This window comes from Galeopterus variegatus, unplaced genomic scaffold, assembly GCF_000696425.1.
Source record: "Galeopterus variegatus unplaced genomic scaffold, G_variegatus-3.0.2 Scaffold798, whole genome shotgun sequence".
Lineage (NCBI taxonomy): Eukaryota > Metazoa > Chordata > Mammalia > Dermoptera > Cynocephalidae > Galeopterus > Galeopterus variegatus.
In genome coordinates, this window is record NW_007726909.1 from 145839 (window position 1) to 169978 (window position 24140).

The 24140-nt window shown below is 36.5% G+C and overlaps 1 protein-coding gene across 2 annotated transcripts in view; it reads right to left on the reverse strand.

Moving 5' to 3' along the window:
- Nucleotides 1-24140, reverse strand: part of TMEM135 (transmembrane protein 135) — a 262415-nt gene that overhangs the window by 75954 nt on the left and 162321 nt on the right. For both annotated transcript variants that reach the window (XM_008572521.1, XM_008572520.1), the window contains one exon: nucleotides 22473-22519. In XM_008572521.1, coding sequence (XP_008570743.1) covers nucleotides 22473-22519 — 47 coding nt within the window. The remainder of the gene's footprint in view (nucleotides 1-22472; nucleotides 22520-24140) is intronic.

A 24140-nucleotide genomic window follows, 5' to 3' on the forward strand; every position in this document is an offset into this window, starting at 1 on the left:
TGCTCTCCCCCACAGCCTTCTACACACACCGGACTCAACAAATCACCGACCTGTGGCTTCAGGGAACCTTTCTAGGGTTCTCCCCCTTTGAAATTATCTTATTCTCTACCCTCTTTTGGGTCCTCTTACAAAATCCCCAATCTCCCCCCAATTCTTCTTCCCCTACTATGCCCCCATCCAGCAGGAAGTAGCTCGAAGATCACGGCAACCCATTCCCACAACAGAGGAAAAAGGGAGGAATGTAAGGATAATGTAGGCACTCAAATGTAGGGATGCCGTGGGCACTCAAGCGGAGGGGGGGGAGCATTCCCTAGCAATATGGCACCCTTCCGGGTTCTTCTCCGCAGTAAACAAGCCCGTCGGTGCCAACACCCAAGCCCACCCACGCCAAACCTCAGCCAGTCACAAGTCGAGGCTCACCTCCTGCCCAGCCCCGTCCAATCAGCTACCATCCCATCCACCCCCTATCCAAACCTGGAACACAACTCCCTATAAATGTACGTGCAGTCCTTGAATAAAGCGGAACTTCTCTGGCGAACTGTTAGCCCGGGTCTCGCGTGATTCCTTCGTCCATGCGCCCCTTCAGCTACCACTCACTCTGCTGCAAACTGATCAGGATTTGAAGCAGAAAGAGTTGTTGGAGGATGACGTGCAGCTACTGGCAGATTTGAAGCGGAAAGCAGAGTCATTGGAAGTGCAGATAGATGTCCTGGAGGATGACATGCGGCAACTGGCCACTCCTGTCTCTCACACCAGGGAAGATGACAAACCCAGTGGTGAGTTGGGGGAGACCATGCATCCCCAGGCACGACCTGTCGTGCACCAGAAAGTGAAACACGAGCAGCCTATGGGACCAGGCGGACAACCAGTGAGCAATCCACAGGTGACCCAATTTACCACCTATGTCCCATCTACCCAGGTGGAGTTAGTTGACTTGGGGAAACAGTTTCGGCAGAAACAGGGGGAGCCCCTGGCTGCTTGGCTGTTGTCATTATGGGACCTAGGGTGGATAGTGTGATATGCTCTGGTGAGGAGATGGAAAAATTGGCCTCCATCACCATGCACCCATCCCTGAGGCAGCAGCTGCAGAATAGCCACAGATACGCACAAAGGCCAGGTAATCACTCCTTAATGGAATGGGTGAGTGCAGCTGCCCAAACCGTGTGGGCAAATGCTGGAGAACTGCCCAAGATTGTCAGTAAATGGCAAATGTATGCTGAGTTAGTTCAAATAATTCGAGAGCTAGGGATGCGGCAGTCCATGTTTAATGTGAACACTCATGACCTGGACAATGAAAATCTTACAGGCAGCATGAGAGACATAGTGCTGCAAAATGCCCCGTCAACATCCTTTGGGTTACTGATGGCTATACTGGCTCCATACATTCGTCATCCTATACATGAGCTAACGACCATGATAGCCATTACGTGAAGTAGAGGATAGGAGACAAGCAAAAGGGGTCCGAAAGGTGGCTAAGACCAAACCCCCAAGAAATACTTGGGATTTTATCCCAAAGGGACCAAGCAAGACTAGCCGAAAGCAGGTGTGGCTTGACTTGCTTGCAGCAGGGGTTGATAAAATCAGCTACTGACAGCCAAATGCAGTCCTATTTGCTTTGTGGCAGCAATTGCGCCCTGAACAGCATTTCACCAAACGTCAGGAAACAGGTAGCAAGGTATGCACAGTGGACTTAAAGGACTTTTTGGTTGCTCCCGAGGAGGTGGATGAACTGTTCCATTTTGATTAGGGAACAGGCCAAGATACTCATCTTTTGGGGGCAGGTGAGGACTGGAGGCCTCATGTTGAATTGGCAATATATTGGTCGAGGACAAATGTGCAGTGTGTTTTGACATTGGTGGATACAGGTACAGAATGTAGCCTGATATATGGCAATCCAGATAACTTTCCAGGGGCCACAGTTCATATAGATGGCCATGGAGGACTTACCATTGAGGTCAAAGCTGTGTCACTGCCATTGGGCATAGGAAGATTACCTCCTCATGTATATACTGTATATATATCTCCTGTACCTGACTACATCTTGGGTATGGATGTATTTTATGGTTTGCACCTGCAAACAACAGTTGCAGAGTTTCAGCTATGAATACAGACAATAAAGCCTGTGTTACAAGGATATGCTAAACATGACCCACAGATGTTACCCAAGTCAAGACGTGTAGTTAATGTAAAGCAGTATCACCTACCAGGAGGACATGCAGAGACAAGTGCCACTATATTAGAATTAGAGAAAGTTGGCATTATTCATCCGGCTCAAAGCCCATTTAATACGCCAGTATGGCCAGTGAAAAAGCCTGATTGTACCTAGAGAATGACTGTAGATTATCAAGAACTGAACAAAGTAGTGCCTCCTTTGCATGCAGCTGTGCCTTCAGTTCCTGACTTGATGGATCAGCTGATGGCTCAGCTGGGGACTTATCTTATGTCTTGGACCTTGCAAATGCTTTTTTCTCCATTCCAATCTGAGCTGATAGCCAAGATCAGTTTGCCTTCATGTGGGAAGGAAGACAGTGGACCTTTCAAGTATTGCCCCAAGGTTATCTGCATAGCTCAACCATCTGTCATGGTTTGCTGGCTGGGGACCTAGCCAAGTGGACTAGGAAGGTTATCTGCATAGCCCAACCATCTGTCATGGTTTGCTGGCTGGGGACCTAGCCAAGTGGACTAGGAAGGTTATCTGCATAGCCCAACCATCTGTCATGGTTTGCTGGCTGGGGACCTAGCCAAGTGGACTAGGAAGGTTATCTGCATAGCCCAACCATCTGTCATGGTTTGCTGGCTGGGGACCTAGCCAAGTGGACTAGGAAGGTTATCTGCATAGCCCAACCATCTGTCATGGTTTGCTGGCTGGGGACCTAGCCAAGTGGACTAGGCCCAGCACTGTTACAATGTTTCACTACATTGATGATGTGTTATTTACCTCTGATTCTCTTTCAGATTTAACCCAGGCAGCTCCAATGCTGCTAAGTTATTTGGAACAATGGGGGTGGGCCGTGAAGACAGCCAAAATGCAAGGACCTGGGCTGTCAGTCAAATTCCTGGGAGTGGTTTGGTCAGGTAAGACAAGGGTCATCCCAGAAGCTATTATAGATAAGATATAGGCATACCCTCGATCCACAACAGTAGCTCAGCTACAGACATATTTGGGACTTTTGGGGTATTGGAGAGCTTTTGTACCCCATATGGCCCAAATGGCATGCCCACTATATGCATTAACAAAGAAAGGAGCCCCCTGGGATTAGACTGAGGAAGTAGAACAAGCTTACCAGGCTGCAAAAAGGGCAATACAGCAAGTACAGGCTTTACAAGTGGCTGATCCCACTAAGCCTTTTGAGTTAGTTAGTACATACAACCCAGGAGGGGTTTGTGGTAGAGACAAGACCGACTCCACACACCTGTAGGATTCTGCTCTCAGCTCTGGAAGGGTGCTGAAGTGCATTACACCCTAATAGAAAAGCAGTTAGCAGCTGTGTATTCTGCCTTGATAGCCACTGAAGCTATCACAGGAACTGCCAAAATCCTAGTAAGGATGACACACCCCGTAACAGGTTGGCTGTGCACATGGGCCACCAACCTTAAAACGTGTGTAGCTCAGACTCCCACTTTGTCTAAATGGGGAGCATATATAGAACAAAGGAGCACTGTGTCAACGAGTCCTCTGTCCAAAGAGCTGCAAACTGTGCTAGGCCCAGTAGAGGTTGTGGAGGAAACTTTGACATAACTGTTACCCATGGAGGTGGAGGCTACACATTTCCATGAGGGACAGGGACCTATCACAGAGCAAGCTTGGTATACAGATGGCTCTAGCATGGGACCTTCAGCATCATGGACAGCTGTTGCTGTCCAGCCCTCAACAGATACCATGTGGTATGAAAACAGCACAGGGCAAAGCAGTCAATGGGCTGAACTGAGAGCAGTATGGATGGTGAAAAAAAAAATGAGCTTGGGCCATTAACTATCTATACTGACAGCTGGGCTGTGTTCAAAGGTTTAACCCTTTGGATCTCTACTTAGAAATATTAATGGCGGGTGGTAGGCCACCAACCCCTTTGGGGACAAGCCATGTGGCAAGAGTTATGGGAATTGGGACATGAGAAAGAAATAACTCTGTTCCATGTCACAGGACACTTCCCCTTAGCCAGTCCAGGAAATGATGAAGCCAATGCCTTGACTAAGGTAAGATGGCTAGAGAAAGCCCCACCTGCTGATGTAGCCCAGTGGTTACATCAACGAATGCAGCATGCTGGCAGTAAAACCATGTGTATGGGCCCTGCCTATATAATTGGAAGATGTAGTGAATGCCTGTTGTGTGTGCTCAAGACAGTCCACATCCCTGGTGGATGCCCCACACAGATGGGCAAATAACTAAAGGAAGGGTACCCCTGACTCAATCGCAGGTGGACTTTGTTGGACTACTCCCAAGGTCGGAGAATTTCAGATGCATCTTCACAGCTGTTAATACAGCTATGTCTTTTTTAAAAGGGACTAAGGCTATCTACCCAACCCCCATCCCTCAAGGGGTGGACATGGCGGTTATGGCCAACAGTCAGGATTCTAAATGAGATAACCCGCAAGGGTAGGCCCTCTCCAGTGTGAGCTCTGTTGCATAGGGCTACAGCACCTATGCAACTGCGAGTCACTACTAAAGATGAGCTTTTGAAACCAGGATATGGTAAGAATGGAAATATTCTCTTACCAGCCCCAACCCATTTGCGACAAGGACAGACAGTACAATGGGAAAGGCCTTGGAGAATAATATGCTGAGTTGGCTTAATAGGGCCTCGGGGAAAAGGATTAGAGGAAGGCTTGCAAGTTTCACCTTGGGTGACAAGTACCTGGCCTCCTTGAGTAAAAGTAATGTGGCCTGGAACAGATAAGTGCTCTATTCTAAAGGGCACATTCGTATTATCATTATGGCCTATTATGAATTGCCCTATACTGTTACATGTAGAAACTGTAGATCCCACAGTGTTAGCAGATAAAATATTGTATCATAAACCAGGTAAGATACCTATTCCTGCAACCATCCTTTTTCAGGATGGCAAACTGGCATGTATCTTGAACCAGAGGGGTGAGAACTTCCCCTATTGGTACCAATAACCCTTCTGTCTTTTCACCCATAGTCTTCTGGCTGCAAGCACTGCACTAGAGTCAACTGGGTACATACATACATTGGCATGATCATCTAGTGAATATGCACTGAACTTCACATCAGTATGACTACAAGATTCCCAAGGAAAGTCACACCAATGATGATTACTAACCAGACATGTGTGGCTAAAGGACAGAACTACAGGACAAGCCTTAAGGCATATTGAACAGACAATAGGTTGTATAAATAAAAGGGTCATTTAGGGCCGGCCCGGTGGCACACTGGATAAGTGTGCCACTTGGGAAGCGCGCCACTTGGGAAGCGTGGCAGCGCTCCCGCCCGAGGGTTCTGATCCCACATGCAGACCGGTTCCCACTCACTGGCTGAGTGAGGTGCGGGGGCAACGCCGAGGGTTGCAATCCCGTTGCCGGTCCCCGGTCCGGTACGGGGGCAACACTGAGGGTTGCGATCCGTTGCCGGACACGGAAAAAGACAAAAGACAAAAAAAAAAAAAAAAAGGGTCATTTATCCTCACTAAGGGAACATCACAGAAGATTTTTAATGCACAGATTGTACAGGGAGGGACCGTGAAGGGGTGGATTATGGGGAAAATACGATAATTTAGTCAGGCTCCATCTACATTTCTTGTAAACAAGTTGTGTGTGGGTGGAGTTAGTGTGTGGGTGGAGTTAGTGCGTGTGTGTACCCATGTATCTTTCTAGTTAATTACTATTGTGTGTTCTGCAGTTTTGTGAAGCAGGCAGGGATAGAGAGCTCAGGTGTCTAACAATTGAGCATGTTTACTCTGCTGGCAGTTGCTCAGTTTCAGTTTTCTCTTTGGACTTTGCCAGTAGCAGTTGAGTTTCTGAGTTTCTCTGTGGACTACTTAGCTCACAGTGTTGTGTGTGCTAATAAAGACTATTCTCTCTTCAACCACGGCTCCAAGGATCTTTTTGCTGGTTACTTAGCTCACAGACCTGCGTGTGAAGGATTTGTGAACGTGCTTGAAGGGTCTGTGAACTCCAGACCCTAGCCTTAGCTCTACAATACTAGAAACAAGATAACGTCCTCAAAGCTAATAAAGAATAATGTTTTAGATACTTCTGACTTCCTAGATGAAATTAAAGTATCATAGATTTGGAAGACTGAATTTAAACAACAATTGACTACACCTAGTAAGCTGAAACTACACTGCAGATTACACAGCTGAAACCCTAAAAATGTACAACAGACTGCTTGTCAAATAAATCTTCAATACATATCTGCATACATTTCATAAGAAAACCAGCAATCAATTTATGATAAAATAGCAGAAATAGGGGCTGGCCTGTGGCTCACTTGGGAGAGTGCGGTGCTGAAAATAGCAAAAATAATTATAAATATGTGCTAATGTAAAGTATAATTCCTTCCTCTTAAAAATAATTTATCAATAATGCATAAGAAAACAATAACATAAAATTTAATTTGGTTCTAAAACGCCAGTCCACACACATCTGTCACATTTTAAATGACACAGATAGTTAATATTAGGTGCCATTGTGCATTACTAGTTATTTCCTTGATATTATAAATTAAATCAAAAGCAAAAAACAAAACAAAAAAACACAAAAAGATAAGAAAAGAAACAGGGTAAGATGGGGAGGGAAGAGAGGAAGAAGGGGAAAGAGAGAGATTGAAACACAGAGACAGAAATCATAGCCACCTGTGGGGCTCACTGGTTAGCTCAGTTGGTTAGAGTGTGGTGTTATAACAAACACCAAGTTCAATGGTTCGGATCACTGCACCTGTCAAAAACAAAACAAAACTCATAGCCATCTAACTATAAAGTGCCTATTATCCTCCTTTCTGATTTAAAATCTAGTCACAAGAACAGAATTTCAGAAATTTCTATTGGCAATAATCAGAAATATTCACTATTTCAAACAGAAAGATAAATAGTGCCATGAATAGTATTTTGAGTATAGTTTAAACTATTTCACATAAAAAATCCAAAATATGGATTAGGAAAATTTTGACCAAATTTCTATCTTTAAATTCTAGGTCTTCCTATTTAATTTCATCTTTCCTATCAAAAAGGCTTTCCACCATGTTGTAGTATCTAAGAGTACAAATATAAACTGGGTCTTTGCCATGCTCCTTATATAAACTTCAAAATATTCGATTGTTTTTAAATAATTCATGATATTTTAAAGTAAATTATTCAAATTTTTACTTCTGTCTGTACCACTAACTGCTGTATGATCTAGGACAAACCACAGAATTTCTTGGAGATTCAATTTCTTCAACAGAAAAGTGACAATGCTGTATTACATAATTTCTACCTTGCTTCCTACTATAAAAACATATGATCCTCTGAAACATTAAATATTGCTATTATTCACTTCAAAGGATAATAACGTTGCTTATAAAATCTCGCAACATATCAAATGAACTTAAAAGAACACTAAATCTGCATACAGTCTATGAATTTTTTAACTGCCCCGTTATTTTTAGGCTAGAATACGTAAGCATCAAGACATATGTCAAATATTTCAACTGGTTCCTACAGAAAAAGTATGACTGAAGTTTGGCTCTACTAGAATAAATAACAGCTAAAAAAAAATGGATGGGGGTGGTGGAGTCAGATCTTGAGAACTTTCAAGGCAGGAAAGAAATCCTAAAAGAACGGAAGAGACAGTGATGATGATAGTGCAGTCACAAAAGATATAGAATTAGAAGTTAATAAATATTTCTAAAAAGTGCTCTTACAGTAGAAGTTCTCTTATCCAATTTCCATTTAAGAGGCTATATTTAATAAGACAAATTTAACTCAGTTTCTCTACTTTCTCTCTGTAAAACATTCTAATGTTTGCATAGACTGATCAGAGATATAAACAACACTCCTGAATAATGACCACATACACTTCTGTTCATATTAGTTGAGTTATATACTTGCCAAGAGTCAGCTGTGTTTTGTCCCCAAATGTGTTTGTCAGTTGTACTTGTTAATGTAATTATGTAACTGACTTACATACCACATAAACCAAAAAGGAAGAAAGTTTTTTTCCATAGAAACTGAGTTGAATGCTGTGAAAAGACAATACCTTACAAGTATGGTTTATACAATAAAAGCAACCCAGAACTCAACCTAGGGAACTCACACTCAAAGAAAATGCCTTGGCAAATGTGCAGACATTTACGTGTGCTGGGTTCACATAAAGTACTTAAGGTATACATGTATTCATATTTTGTAGATGATGTTTGTGAAAACAAATTTCATGCCACTGCCATGAGGACAGCTCTCCTTGCATAGCTTTTGTCCCCCACCTGGGGCTCAGAATGAACACATGGGGAGCAGGATTGCCCCAGCTGCCTCGCAGACCTGCAGTGTGAAAAAGAGCTGGTCCAGCCAACTAGTTTGCTGTTACATGCCAATCAGATTTGGGGCTTGTTGTTTACACTAGCAGATTGATACAACAATATAACAGGAAAGAATAAATTAATAGCATACAAACAGCTCCTACAAATCAGCACAATAAAAAATGAGTAGAGGGTCTGAAATCAAAATAGCTTATAAACTGATGAAAAGGTGTTTTATCACACTAGTTATCAGGGAAATGTAAAGTAAGCGAAAATGAGACATTACCTTTTAGCTCATTTAACTGACTAAAGTAAAAATTCCTAGGATGTAGGAATCAATAAGCACTCTTGGAGGGAAAGTAAATTGGTACTGCCTTTTTTAGAAGACAACTTGGCAATATCTATTAAAATGAAATACATCTGGTATATTTGACCCAGAGAATCTATTTCTTGGTAACCAGCCTACAAAAATACTGAAACATTGGCACAAGTATATCTTTAAAATAATTTTCACAATTCTACAGTTTGTAATAGTGAAAAACTGCCAACAGAATAAATGTCTAGTGAAAGGGTTTAAAGAATCATTTATAGATTTTTTTGCAGGCCCTAAAAACAATAAGGTAGATCTATATGATAGATAGCTGACATATGGATAGAACTCTAAGATAGATTAAATAAGCAAAACACTACAGAACAATATATAATATGTGATACTATTTTTTAAAAAACATAAACATAGGTATGGAAGGACGTATAAAAAGAATTTTGGACAAATATATACAAACTATTAAGATAGTTTCAACAAGAGAAGTAGGAAGAGGGAGGTGGATAAAGGGGTGAGAAGTTTCAATTTTTACTGCATATACTTTTATATTATTTGAATTTCTTTTTAAAACTTAGTATATTACTTATACAATTAAATTTGTAAAAAAAGAAAAAGGAGACTTGCTTCTACTAGTCCTTTTGTTTCATAGATTGATTAATGATAAATTTTATATCAGAGAAGTCTCTATTTCATCAATTTACTCACTAAATAATTAAATAACAGATTTATGATTTCTATCCCACATGGATGATTTGCAGATAAACTGGGATAATAACCATTAAAACGTAATAGAAAATCACGAGATGAAAGATAAATTCAAAAGAAATAGACTATAAATTCAAAATATATATTTTGGCAATACACATATTTTGGCAAAATATGTATATGAAAATGTTACAGAAAGTTGATTTTGAGAAGAAAGTAAGAGGGAAGGAAAGAGCTCTAATAATATTTGAGCATCTAAAACAATTACATGAATAGTTGTTTCAACAGAGAAAAGTACTTTAGGGAAAGCCCATTCCCTCTTTTTATAGAGATTCGAGATATTCAAGGAAAATGCTTGACTCTACTTGTGAACTACTGTAATAGATTTCCAAGAAAGGCAGTGAAATTAAATTTTCTGGATTTTTTTTAAAATTTCAGAGTTTAAGAAAATTTTCATAATTTATTTCTTGATGTGAAATACAGCTTTGCAATTCAAAGTGCAATCCCAGGACCATGAGCATTGATTGGCATCACCGGGGAGCTTGTTGGAAATGCAGAAGCTCAAATCCCCGCTGAATCATAATCTTCACTTTAATAAGATCCCTAAGTGATGTGTGTGCATGTTAAAGTTTAAGAATTCCCTTATACCCTTACATCTGGTGTTTACATTTGTAACAGTTCATAAATAACAAATGGATATTTAGGAATCAATAAAGAGAAATACCTCATTTGATAACAAACCTTTCTTTTTTCATCCTTATCAGTATTATTTTATTTCTGCTTTTCCAAAGAACTATTTAAAAATTAATACCCTATTTTATTAAGCCTATATTCTTTTAAGAAGGTGAAACCTCCATCAGTTTGTCTCACATTCATTCACACAGTTCTTCCTAACCATTAAAATGTAATAGAAAATCATGAGATGAAAGATAAATCCAAAAGAAATAAACAATGAATTCAGCAAAGTAATAAAAAAATTTTACTTATTATAAAATTCTTATAATTCAAATAATTTCAACAAGGTATGCTTGCTATAATAAATCTCCCTATATGTTTCATATCAGTAGAAGTTGCTGGTGATTTTAAAAGTTAAGGGGAGGAAAGTCTTATCTTCCATAAAAACCCTTGAAAATATCTTAAAATGACTACCTGCAAAGAAGTTTTATACACAATACTAGAATTTGGAATTATCCAATTCACAAAACATTTTTTAACATGCAAGGAAAAAAAACCAGAAGTTAAGATAGCAATTATGCTTCCAGTGTTATTAGAGCTTGATGCTTCGTGATAGACCTAAGAAATCAAATCCAATACACTCAATTGTTTTCCATCACCTGGTTTTTAATATCATTCTTGTTCCAAACACACTCAAGGAGCTCAAAACCATTAATAATTGCACAGTCCACTTCAGTGATCAAATCACATCAGAAAGCATTCCAGGGAAGTTGAGATTCAGAGGTCCTGGTCTGCCACAAACACTGAGAACCCAAAGCTGTGTTCTCCTTCTCCTTTTATTTTGCATTTTAGATGGCAAAAACATGATAAATAGCCAGCACTCAGTTACCATCAAAGCCCCCCAATACAAAGAGGCTTTGTGATTGACAAGGGAATATAAAAAAGGGAGAAGACCTACTTTTTGCTTCCTCTAAGGAAGACTCTGGACAGAGATGACTGAAATTTTAGAACTTAAAAGCTTCTCCCATTTCTATTGGCTCACATTGCAGGTAAACATGTTCCTGGTTCAGTGACTCTTTCACACATTTGCAACAAAATCTGTGCTGAAAATGGATAATAGTGGAAAAAAATATTGTTTTACTGTGAGTTTCAGCTAAGCTTGGATATAGATGACATATTTTTTCTCCCAATAAGCCCAGTTACTGAACCTATACAGCATGAAAAATAAGTCTCCAAACATGGATATTTTAAGTTTTAAGGACATAACTTGAAATAAATAAAATATTTCCAATTTTTGCTGTGATATTTCTGAAAAAATGTGTAGAATAGATCATGAAAGAGGAAAAATATAATGCAACATGATACATAATATAATTTCCTCCTGTGTCCTTCGATTCATTTCAAAAATCATCCATGGCAAGTAGATTGAGTGCTTTTGAACCTCCACCCAGAAAATACAGTAAAATAAGTGTTCTTCAAAATATAATCAATATCAATATATAATCAAATATAATCTATGAAATTATATGCTCAAAATATGATGAAGTTATGAACTGATAATTTATATTTCCAAAGACTATAAATTTAATTTCCATTCAAACTAAATTGGAATGTGTTATTAGCAAGGGACTTCACAGATGTACAAAGTGCATTCTTATGATCACAATCTGTATCTGACAATCTGTGACTTTTAATTTTGATCAGAAATGCATCACACTTACATTTGAAAATATATTCACAGCTTTGTTGAGATATAAGCCACATATTATATAATTCACTATTTAAAGTGTATCAGTCAATGGTTTTAGTATATTCACAGACCGTGCAGCCATCACCACAATTACTTTTGGAACATTTTCATCACCCCTAAAACAACCCACATACCCAATTAGTAGTCATCATTCCCCAATTTCCTCAACTCGCTAGTCCTAGCCAACCACCAATCTAATCTCTAGCTCTATGGATTTGCCTATGCTGGACATTGCATATAAACAGAATCATGTATTAAGTGATGTTTACAGCTCAGATTTAAGTAATTAAAAAGCTAATATTTATTGAGTGCTTACTACGGTGTAGACATTTAATACTCACAACCACCCCATGAAGTAAATACTATCACTATTCCTATCTAAGATAGGAAACCTGAGGCACAGAGAGGCTAAGTAACTTACCCAAGGTCACAAAACAAGTAAGATGGAATGAGGATTTGAACCAACATAGTTGTACTCCAGAGTTCAAGCTCTTAACCAAACTCTGCTATACTACAGTGTACCTCGAATACCTCTGCGACAACTCAAGCAGTAGAAAATAATAGAAACAAAGAGTCAGGCTTGAGAAAGACATAGTAAATTTCAGCATTCCTCATAACTGATCAAGCAAGCAATTAAACTTAACTGCTTCAAATTTGAGAGACAACTCAAGCAGTAGAAAATAATAGAAACAAAGAGTCAGGCTTGAGAAAGACATAGTGAATTTCAGCATTCCTCATAACTGATCAAGCAAGCAATTAAACTTAACTGCTTCAAATTTGAGCATGTGCATCAGCAAAGTCTAGTCTAAGAACTTTCTGTGATTAGTAATAATGCTCCTTAAACAAGAAGCAGACATCGAAGCACACAGAAGAGTATTCCAAAACTTGAAAAAAAATATGATGCTTGGAATTATTAGTTTAAGCACATCCACAATGTTAAGAGTTATCAGCAGTTTCTTAGTGAAGAACTGAAGATTGATATGAGAATTTTTACGGCTTATGTGGAAAGACATATTATTGACAGCCTATTTGATATGATCTCATTTGAGAAGCTGGAGAGAGAACATAGAAATATGCATGTGGAGGGAAAGAGAAAAGTGAAAGAGGAAGAAAGAAAAGGACCAAGGAAGGGACGGAAAGGGGAAGAGCGGGGGGAGGCAAGAGAGACAGACAGACATAGCAGATGGCCTTTCAGGATTTATACAAAGGGGGTAGTTTTTTTCATCTCTGAAAGAAAATATTATGGGTTATTATTATTTTGTTTAACAGTATTTGCTCATTTTTTTACAATGACCAAAAGATTTTATTTTTATTATAATCACTTCAATATAATCTTAATTTGAGAACATTTGCCCTCTATAGTCTTCTATAGAAGTCTGGCTATTTTATTAATTCACATCACATCATGTCTCATTACTGAGTAAGTTTTAACATCCTAAATAAATCCTTTCATATTCATCATAAGTTTCCAAAATTAAAAAACCCTCTAGGCATCATATTACAGCATAATTCAAATAAAACCAAAAGTGATTCTTAAAAGTATCTGCAAGCCCTTTATCACCTTTTCATAGCCAAACAGCTTTCAACTTCTATATTCACAATCTGTAAATTATACCCTATACCAAATAATTTTAATTTCATATTTTCAAAAACGAATTTTATTTATATTTCAAGCCTAAATGAAATGGAATAAGTTGTAACTATATCTGAGATATATATGTACATACATTTATATAGGTGGAATCCCTGATTTTGGCGAATACAATAGATCTTTTAATAATAGCCATAAAGTGGTCTTTTAAATTAAGAGTGAATATTAAATTTAATTCAAAAAAGTTTATAATTTCAGACTTCATTTGAAAAAATCCCCATTAAAAAACTTTCCTTTAAGACAAAGAAAACTTACATGAGGACAGTAGGTACCCTATACTTTGGGGTAACAAGCAGGTCTTGAGGTCAATTTTTGTAATAGACACCTGAAACATTAATATATTTCATTAGAAAGTTGAAACATCCTTCCTAGTTCCATAATTTACCAAGCAGAGAACATACGAGCAAATTCTTAGGAAACAGTGTCTTATAACAACACTAAGATAACACACACAACAAAAATATCCTTTAAACACGAAGGGCTACTCCAGCCAAACAAAGCAAAGGCTTTCTCTTACCCTAGTGCTCCTAGCATTATTTCCTCTTATGCCTCTTCTTTACCTTTGCTCCCTCAGCTACAGGCAGGAAGTGAGAAAATTACCTTCAGGGAAAGAGGGTCAACTGCATGACAGCTGTTTGGCTATGAAAAGATAATGGAAAAGTGCTTGCTGAAACTTTTAAGAGTAACCTCTGGCTTTATTTAGTTGAGTTATGATATAATAGGATTCAATATGATGCCTAGAGAGATTTGGATCATGAAGGGAAAAGGATACCCTGTTTGGTTTCACCCATCTTAATCTTTCTAGATTTTTTAATCTGGTTTTCAGTGGATGAACTAACTTACTAGAACAGAACTGGCAAAAGAGAAAAGGATAGCAAAATGCTCCTACTCTGCAAATTCAGGGCCAATACATTTCCTGTCTCTTTGCCCTGTTCTCCTTCTCCCTCCCTTACCAGCCCCATAGTGCCCACCCTATACCTCCAAGACCCCTTCTTCTCTAGTCCCACTTACTGTGCTGCCCCAATAAGTCTCCAATCAGAATGGTATCAAAGTGGGGAAGAGATGGAGAAGAAAAAAGAAAAAGAATGAAGAAGGAAAGGAAAAGCCCACTGTAAACCATAATCCCAATCCCTTGGCTCCCCAGTTTGCAGTATTAACTTGTCTTGTTTTGTTTTATTTTCAACCATTCTATCCCTAAGAACTCCAGTTCTGTTCTTCTACCCCCTCACTTCTCATTCCCCATGCACTGAACTCTTGCTCCAAGCCTGGGACTCTGGAGAATAGCTCACAACTGGATAATTCCAATCCTTTTACTTTAGCTCTAACATGTTGGACATCAATGCATTTTCCCAAAGAAATATCATCATAAATATTGTTTCTATAGTACCACTGGCACTATATTCCAGGTATATTTTATAGATTCACTTATAAGTTAAATGACTTTTAGAGATGGGCTTGGAAACATAAATATCATTTTTAAAAAAACATTTTGTTGTAGGAGAATCTGTTTTAAGTTCTCATAGCCACAGGGATCATTTCATGGATGAAAAATTTAAGATGAAAGAAGCCAAGTAACTTGCTGAAGGCCACAGAGTTAGTAAGTGGTAGAGATAAAACCTAAAGAGAGGTCTGCCACAGATGGCATTGAATATGGTACAATTTCTGTTACACCATGGAACCTCCTAAAACACATTTATTTTTTAATTAAGTTAATAAGAATTCTGAAAAGCTAAAAATTTTTATTTCTAATCATTAAATGTTTTTAACTCATTATCCTTCATTCAAACATTTACTGGGTACTGTTTTACCTAAAACTCCCTCTAGTAAAAATCGCTAATGTTACATTTAAAAATATATATATTAAAATTATTTCAAAGATTTGCCACTGTTTTTGGAAATGTATCATGACTTTTTATTTATTTTATGCATGAATATTTGATTTGCTCAGACTTTCACAAAGATAACAGATTTTTATACAAAAGAGAAAATTCTTCGTGCTCAAAACAGAAATCCTTTACTAGAAAATGCTTTGTTAAAATCTGTGAACTGAGGCTAGCCAGTTAGCTCAGTTGGTTAGAGCACAGCCTTATAACACCAAGGTTACAGGTTAGATCCCCATGCCGGCCAGCTGCCAAAAAAAAAAAAAAATTGTGAACTGTCTACTGTCAAAACAAAAATAATTTATTTTCATTTTTCATAACTCCTAAAAAGTAAAGTGAACTTATAAGAATTATTTATTTTTTTGTCAATAATATAAGGACAATTTGTAGAACTTGAAACAAGTTTACTTTTTCATGATACAACTACTATTACTATTAAATTCTAGCTAAGATATCACTTAAGATTAAATAAAAAAGAAATAAGATTGTATAGTGCCAATCTGATTAGCTTAACAATGCTAACAGAGTATAAATTGCACTGGGTTAGAAGTGTACATCAGGCTACTAGTATAAAAAAATATAAATAATTATGGTGCATTCTTCATCTGCAAACCACAACCTTGATTTGCAAAGAGGCTCCTATATCCAGTAGAACCTCTGAGAACTACTTTGGAACTAGAATAAGCCTACTCACAATGAATGATAATATTAACGATGTAAACTTTTTGCTTATTTAATAATATATTAATGTCACCCACTTCTTGAATTCTGACATCACTGAAAATAACAAAATACTCACATTTAGAAAACCACCTAAAAACATCATTTTCATTGTCATGGAAACAAAATCTGCAGCAACTTTTTGAAAGGCAACTGACTATTAAGTCCTTACTTAGGGGACTGCATTGTAAGTTTATACTATTTCTCCACACAATTATTTCTTTTTGCCTTCTACTAAAAACAATGAAACATTTGTGTTCATTATAAAATGTTCGAGTAATTTATTTATCTGGGCACAACTATCTCCCAGTTTAGCAGGCAAAAAGTGAAAACGGTTTTGCTACAAGTTTCTCATCTTTAGATACAGTACGCTAATTTTCTCCACCAAAAAAGAAAGTCAGATTGTAGTCTTGTGACTTGATAATAAGCTTTCATTCTCAGAAGAAATGATTTACAACATTTCTGAACCTATGTTTTCTCACTTTTTCCATATGTTTTGAGGAAAGCAACAGTCCTAACAACTTCTATACTTCCTCTTTTCACGGGAAAAATTTTGCATTTTCTGTTAAACTCAAAGGTTTGGTTGCCAGTAATGGAAGTGCCTCATTTCACCTGCATATATCTTCTGAGGAATACTGGTTTCACGAGTCCACGTCTACATTTATAAGAGAATAATTTACCTCTTAAGAATGACCATGTAGTTAGAAAGCAAAAAGCATTATATTTTTCTATTTCCAACCTCTTCTCTACATTACTCCTCTTTCACTTAAACCATGTGCCCAAGGCTTCCACACAGAATTTCAATTTCTTCCTAATCATTTATCACAATTTTTCCTGGACAAGTTTAACAATCTAGCTGCATGTGTTGACACTTTGTACCACATTTCAGACTATATCTATTCTCTTTCCCTTCCCTCAATTTGTCAATCTCTCCTTCTTATGCAACCTACTCTTATCCACTTAAACTTTCCCATACTCTAGTCTCTATTGTCTAGAGAGAGAGAAAGACAGAGAGAAAACAAAAGAAAAACCCTTAATCTTCTAACAATTTGCTTTCTCTTTTTTTCAAGCTTCTTGAGTTTACTAAAGTCACTTTATTTCCTCATCTCACATTTATTTCTTAATCAACTATCCCAATCCAACTACAGAAATTTCTCTGCCAGGTTATCAAGGACTACCTGTTATTAAAGCAAATAAACTCTTTTTAACCCTTACTTTACTAGACATATCTACAGCATTAACACTAGAGATAATACCTATTTTAGTTAACTTTCTCTCTTAGTTTAAAAACATCATTATTCTTAAGTCTACTTTGGCTAGGGAATCACATGTATTAGTTCAGTGTTTTTTTCACATGGCTATTACCCATTATTGGTTTAAAGCAGTTTTTTAAATAAATACTAGTTTAAAAACATCATTATTCTTAAGTCTACTTTGGCTAGGGAATCACATGTATTAGCTCAGTGTTTTTTTCACATGGCTATTACCCATTATTGGTTTAAAGCAGTTTTTTAAATAAATAAATTAGAAAGAAAAATACTCAAATGTATCACATGTAGTAAGGATTATTCTGAGAAATTTTCATGTGTGTGTGCACGTGTGTGTGTGTCTGTGTGTGTGTGTGTACACTACACTAATCATGGTTTAAACTATTGTCTATAATATGCTGATAACTCCTACTTTTCTATCCCTGGCCCAGATTTATCTCCTGAACTCCAAACACCCAACCGATATCTATATTTCTGTATCTGAATGTACTAAAAGCACCTCAACCTCAGTATTTGCAAAATCTGTACTCAATTTCCACACAGCTTCCCTATTTCCTAATGCTCACCTTTCAGCATTTTCCTCTTCCTCATCCAAGCAGCAATCCTCATATCTTACATAAATCTACTTTTCACCATATCATTACCATAAACTTCAGGTAGGTTCTTACCATTTATTTCCTAGATAACTGCAACAGTATCCCCCCATTACCTGTGATATGCCCCCTCCAAAACCTATTCACTCTCTGCATTGCTGCAAGCAATCTCTTTAAAATGAAAACTAATTATTTAGGTCAAATTCTCTTAATTTTGAAGTAAAACTTTTAACCTCCAAATGCCATATATAATATAATTTTTTATACTGGGTTTTTGTGTATTTTTGAAATACCTTTTTTAAAAAGAACTTAATATTTTCAAAGGACTTTCACTTAAAATCATTAAATGGTTGAAAGAGCAAGAGCAAAAGTACTTTACTTGCTATTATTTCAAAGGTACTAAGGTAAGCTTATACAAAGACATTCACTCAAGAACTGCAGGTTATGCAGCCAATAAATAGTGTAGCTTTTTTAAATAATAAAACTAAATCTATATCCTGAGGCTAATGAAATAGTTTATTATTTGTTCCTTCACAGAGAGCTGATAAGAATTCATCAAGTGGCAGAAAAATACTGTTTCTAAATATGTTTAAAACACAACAATAAACTTTCATTTGCACTGGTTTCTAACTAAAAATACAATACTTTTTAATGTTGATGTTAGATTATTTATAAAATATTTCTATTAAGATACAGTCCTATATAGTCTGTAGATTAATTGCAATGACAAGTCTGAGTCTTTCAATCTACATGTCTAAACAAGCTGTTGGATTTGTTGCTGCCTTTGCAAAGGCATCCGGAAAAACTTCTAGCTAGTACTCACTATGTTGGCATGAAAGTTGTTACAATATGCTTTATAATACTGTCATTTTAAATTTATTTATTAAAGAAAAATGATGCTGAATTACTTCCTTTCTCTAAAATATCCTTCATAAATAGATACTTAATGTTGAAAATAAAACCAATAAATGTTTAAACAATGTTTAAATACCTTTAAAAGTACTGCATTTTTCACTATTTTTTGTGAGCAGGATTAAGTGCAATAGTTTTGCTTGGTATTTGTTGTTGATTCTTTCCTTTGCTTCTCAATTAAAACAAAAAGAGCTAGTAGCCTAAAGAAACTCATTTCTTTTCCCCACATGACTGTCGAAAAGATCCTCATGAAGCCCGAATCAAGAACTATTATGAATCCTTTGACTTGAAAAAATTCAGGTGGCTTTACCCATAAATACATACTTGGAAGTAAAGAAATGCTTTACCAAAGGGTGCATGACTCAGAATTTTCTATCAAGTTTTCAATCATGTCTTCTGATTGTCCTGAATTGATAGTAACAGACAATGCCCTAAGGCATAGCTATGACAATAGTATACATAATAAAAAAGCGATTGATTAAAGGAGGCAGAACCATTAAGAAGAATGCCCACTGGGATTGTACAAAAAACCTTCTTTCAAAACATCTTCAAAATATGTTTTACTCTCCCTGGTACCCAAATTCCTAACAGAATCCATAGCATGTGTTAGTATCAATAGATATCTTGATAGCTACGTGGCTGGCAGGCCAGCTAGCTAAAAACTAGAGCAGAACTAGAGCTCTCTCTTCACATTTACCTTTGCCCAACCCCAGTGATTCCATTTGAACATAAACCTTTCTTCTGGTGCATGGACTGAAAATCACGATCACCATGTGTGAGATAATGTATGTAAAATAATCATTAAAAAAAACTATTAAGAGCTAAGCCAAAGTAAGATATTTCATTACACATTTTGTTAACCATAGTTTTCAATACCAAATACATTGTGTTGCTTTTTAAGTAAATTCATATTATAACATACATCCTGTGACACCTTTAGAAAATACTTATAGAACTACTTCCTCAAATTCTTTCTTAAAAAAAAAAACAACACTGGCACTTCTTCTATCAAAAGGGGGTCTCATTTCCCTTTTTCCCAGATATAGTTTAGGAAAATACACGAGTTGACTCATTCCAATCATAAAATTTTTCCCTCTTCCTCTTCTTAAAGGAGGTTACCATAAATGGATTCCTGGGGACAGTATCGTTTAATATTTAATTATTCAATTTTATGCAATTAGTCTTAAAATTATTTGTTAATAAATGGAATAAATGTGTCCTCAAATATATGTACTTATAATAAAATTTAATTTTAAGGATAAAATATTATTAGGCAATTGAACTTGCCAAGTGCTAAGTATAGTATTGTGTGTTCATTCCAAACACAAGCTAGAGTTCAGGCAAACATGTAACACTGCTGTTTGGTTGTAGTAGTTTATAAATGGTTTTATTTTATCATTTACCAAACCTCTTTTGTTGACTTATTCAAACTACCTTCTGCCAAGAGCACTAGGAATTTGGTGATAGTGCTTCTTTTGGGAGAAAAACAACCCCTTTCCTCAGAAAATTGAAAGTGTTTATCTTGGCACTTAAACCATGTATTGAGCCTTCTGGAAAGTATTTTAAACTGTTGTTTTTAACCCAGACTTTGTGACTGAAACAGGAAAAGGTTCTGTAGCTCTGCACCAAAACACATTATTTATAGGGTTGAATTTCTTTCTACACCAAAAATACTAGGTTGATGGCAGCAGTTTTCAAAATGTAATTTCCTAGAACCATGCTACAAATTTGGCATTTATCAATGTATTCAACACACAATTTGTTTTTTAAACCTCAAAAACATCTGATGACTAAGAAATGCTAAATGTCAATTATATATTCTGTATTTAAATGCCACACAGAGAAGTATTGTTTCATTCAACTTCCTATTCTGCTAATACTTTTTACAGAAAGAAAATTTACTTGATATTGTTCTCTCTTCCTACGCATGTCAACAAAAGTTATGTTTCTAACTTTTAACTTTTTATGATTAAATTTTCCCCACAAGGTATGCTATATCTTCAGACTAGACTGAACATAATGATACGAAGATAAACCATATGAATTTCTTGCAATATTATCCTAATAATGTGTTTAAATATAATCACAAAGTTTCTGGCAATCGATGAAATGGCCATTGTTCCTAACTTCCCCAGCCCCCCTCTAACTTACTAAAATACAGGAACAAGACTGCAGGAATAGTATAGTGTATATAAAGATACATTAAAAATAACTGATAAATCAAACAATTTCACAAAGATGACCAGACAACTCCAACAATTTTTCAGTCACTGAGGACTGATAAATAAAATACTATGCATCCCATTACCAATTTTTTACAAATCAAATCCTCCGTACTTTGAATCTTTATTTTACATTTTTACCCTTCTAATAGCCTGGCTGTCTCTTTACAAGAATAATAATGACAAAATCATCATTTTGTATCTGCATATAACATTTTTTTAAAAGTCAAAATAATTTAAAATTATATTATTGTGCTATATCAAGTATTTATTAGAATGTTCTGGCAGGAAATTTGTGATTTCAAAATTATGACATGGTTGAATTATCTTAGTTGTAATAAAAAGATAAATATATCTATCAAATATATCTTATTAAAATTCCATAACTGCCTTCTTTAATTAGGTACAAATTTTAATTTTAAAAGCCTGATCCATATGCTGTGATTCAATTCTGCCTATATCCAGAAAAATCAAGAAATAACTACCCAAATGAGTGAAATAAATGGAAATTAATTAGTCTCACTAAAAATGAACTTAATGAAGGAGTGGACTCTCCCTAATCAAAAATCATATTTCTGCACTGCTGCAATTATATGAAGATGAAAGACATCCTTCTTATTGGCACTTAAATCTTTAGCCATCCTAACAACACTATCCCCACCTCACCCCCCTTCCACACACATTCCTCAGTCTCACTGTCAATGAAAAAGTACAACTTGGCTTGTACTTTTTATGGACAAATTATGGACAAACTTAATATTTTGCAGATTATGATTAGTGTGCTGGGATGGCTTAGAGCACTTCTACCATTTTTTTTTCTCATTTAAACTTAAAATGTTGATTGTTTTATAAGGAGAGTGAATAATACTTAAAATCAGGTCCCCAAAAAAGAAATTCACTTATCAGGATTTGAGTACTATTAATTGACATATTTAGCTTTCCAACATGAACCTACAAGTAGAAAGTGAGGGGCTGGCAGGACAGTTCAGTTGATTAGAGTGCAGCCTTATAACACCACGGTCATGAGTTCGGACCCCCATATCAGCCAGCCACCAAAAAAAAAAAAAAAAAAAAAAAAGGAATATAAGGAGAATGGGGGGGAAAAAAAGCAAAAGCAAATCTTCCTTCTGTTTCTCTTTTCTCTACTCAGGAAGGAACAGTAATTTATCTCTGACCCTAGCTAAAAAAAAAAAAAAAAAAAAAAATCATGCTACTAGTAGAGGATAATTATTTGGGGAATACTTTAGTTTCACAGTTGATAAAAAAAATTATAAAGGAATACTATTCTTGGTATTAAAATAAATGGGTATAACAGAACATACCTGAAAAAGAACATGTACATGGCAGCTGTGATGCAGAACAAAAGGACCTATAACAAGGAGAAAATACATTACTTGCAAAAGAACATGAACACCATTATTTGCGTGACTTATTAAAGCAAAATAGCCAGTATTAAATTTTGTGCCTGAAACAATAAAAGGATACACAAAACTAGTCATGTACATTTCATATTCTCTACCTTTCAAATAAAATATGTTAAGGCAGTATACATCTATATATATTATACACATACACACACATGCACATACATACGGGGTAGAAGGGTAACACGGTTCAAAAAGAAAGCCAATTTTTTAACTTGTCTGTTAGAATGCCTGAAGAAGCAAATAACTTAAGAACAAGGACAATAACTTTTATACAATCAAGTCGGTAAATAAATCAGAAAGCTTATTAAATATTTTTAACAAGACAACCAAAAATTTTTAATGTAAAATACAATCCAGTTGTCGACCAATTCTAATCAATAAGAAAAGCCCATAAAATATAGTCATCTTTTGGGGAATATAGACTAGTTATAAAAAATTTCTCTAAAATCAGGCATACGAACACAATAAATCTAGACTGAAGAAGCTCCCCTCAAAAATATCATTAAAAACATGCAGAGCCTCGATTCTGATTAAAGGCTTAGTTATGCACACAAAATGGATCTCTGAAAAGTTGTTTTAAATTACAAAAGCAAAAGTAAAATGCATTCTTATGTAAACAACAGCTTAAATTGAGCCCTAGGTTTGTCAGTGGCCTCACAGCAAAGACAAATAAATGAACAATCTTTCGACTGTAAAAGAACAAGAACAACAAAAATGAAAATGGTGTGAAATGGTGTTTTGCTATGTCCCACACAAATAATTTCTAGCAAACCTTGAGGAAACTATAATTGTTTTGCTATGACAAATCAAGTTTGACAAGTTTGCCATCTTAGGCTAAGATAAGCATAACAAATATAGCCTGAATGACTTAGAAATACATAAACATACCAGCCGAAAGACAACTGGTATCAATTACTACTAAGCCAATATAATACATATTTATATAACAATTATTATATATTACATATATAATCTCTCTATCTCTGATAAACACACTCACTCTTCTCCCCTTTGTCTCTCCCACTTTCCCTCCCTTTCTCTCTTTTCCATTGCCTTTGAAAATACCCTATCCATGATTCATAAGGTTCATGTAAATTAAATCAAAACATGGAATAATTTTCAGTTCCTAATTAATCAATCATAAATTAAAATCCAACTGAGTATGTATACTGGCTATAATGTGCCAGCCAAAACCCAGATCATAAAAGTCTCTATCGCCTCTGGGTAATGCCATCCTTTCCAGACATTCAATGTTTCATGCTTTCCCTTGCAGACCCCACTCAAAAACCTCTTAGTGTCCCACAAATCTTTCCTGTGTTTCATGCTTTCCCTTGCAGACCCCACTCAAAAACCTCTTAGTGTCCCACAAATCTTTCCCACACTCTCCACCTTCTCTAAAGGAAATGTCCTGTCTTTTTCCCCTCAAAATGTTGCTATGCTCGGGCCGGCCCAGTGGCACACTGGTTAGTGCGCCGCTTGGGAAGCGCGGCGGCGCTCCCGCCCGAGGGTTCGGATCCCACATACAGACCGGTCCGCTCACTGGCTGAGCACGGTGCGGGCGCA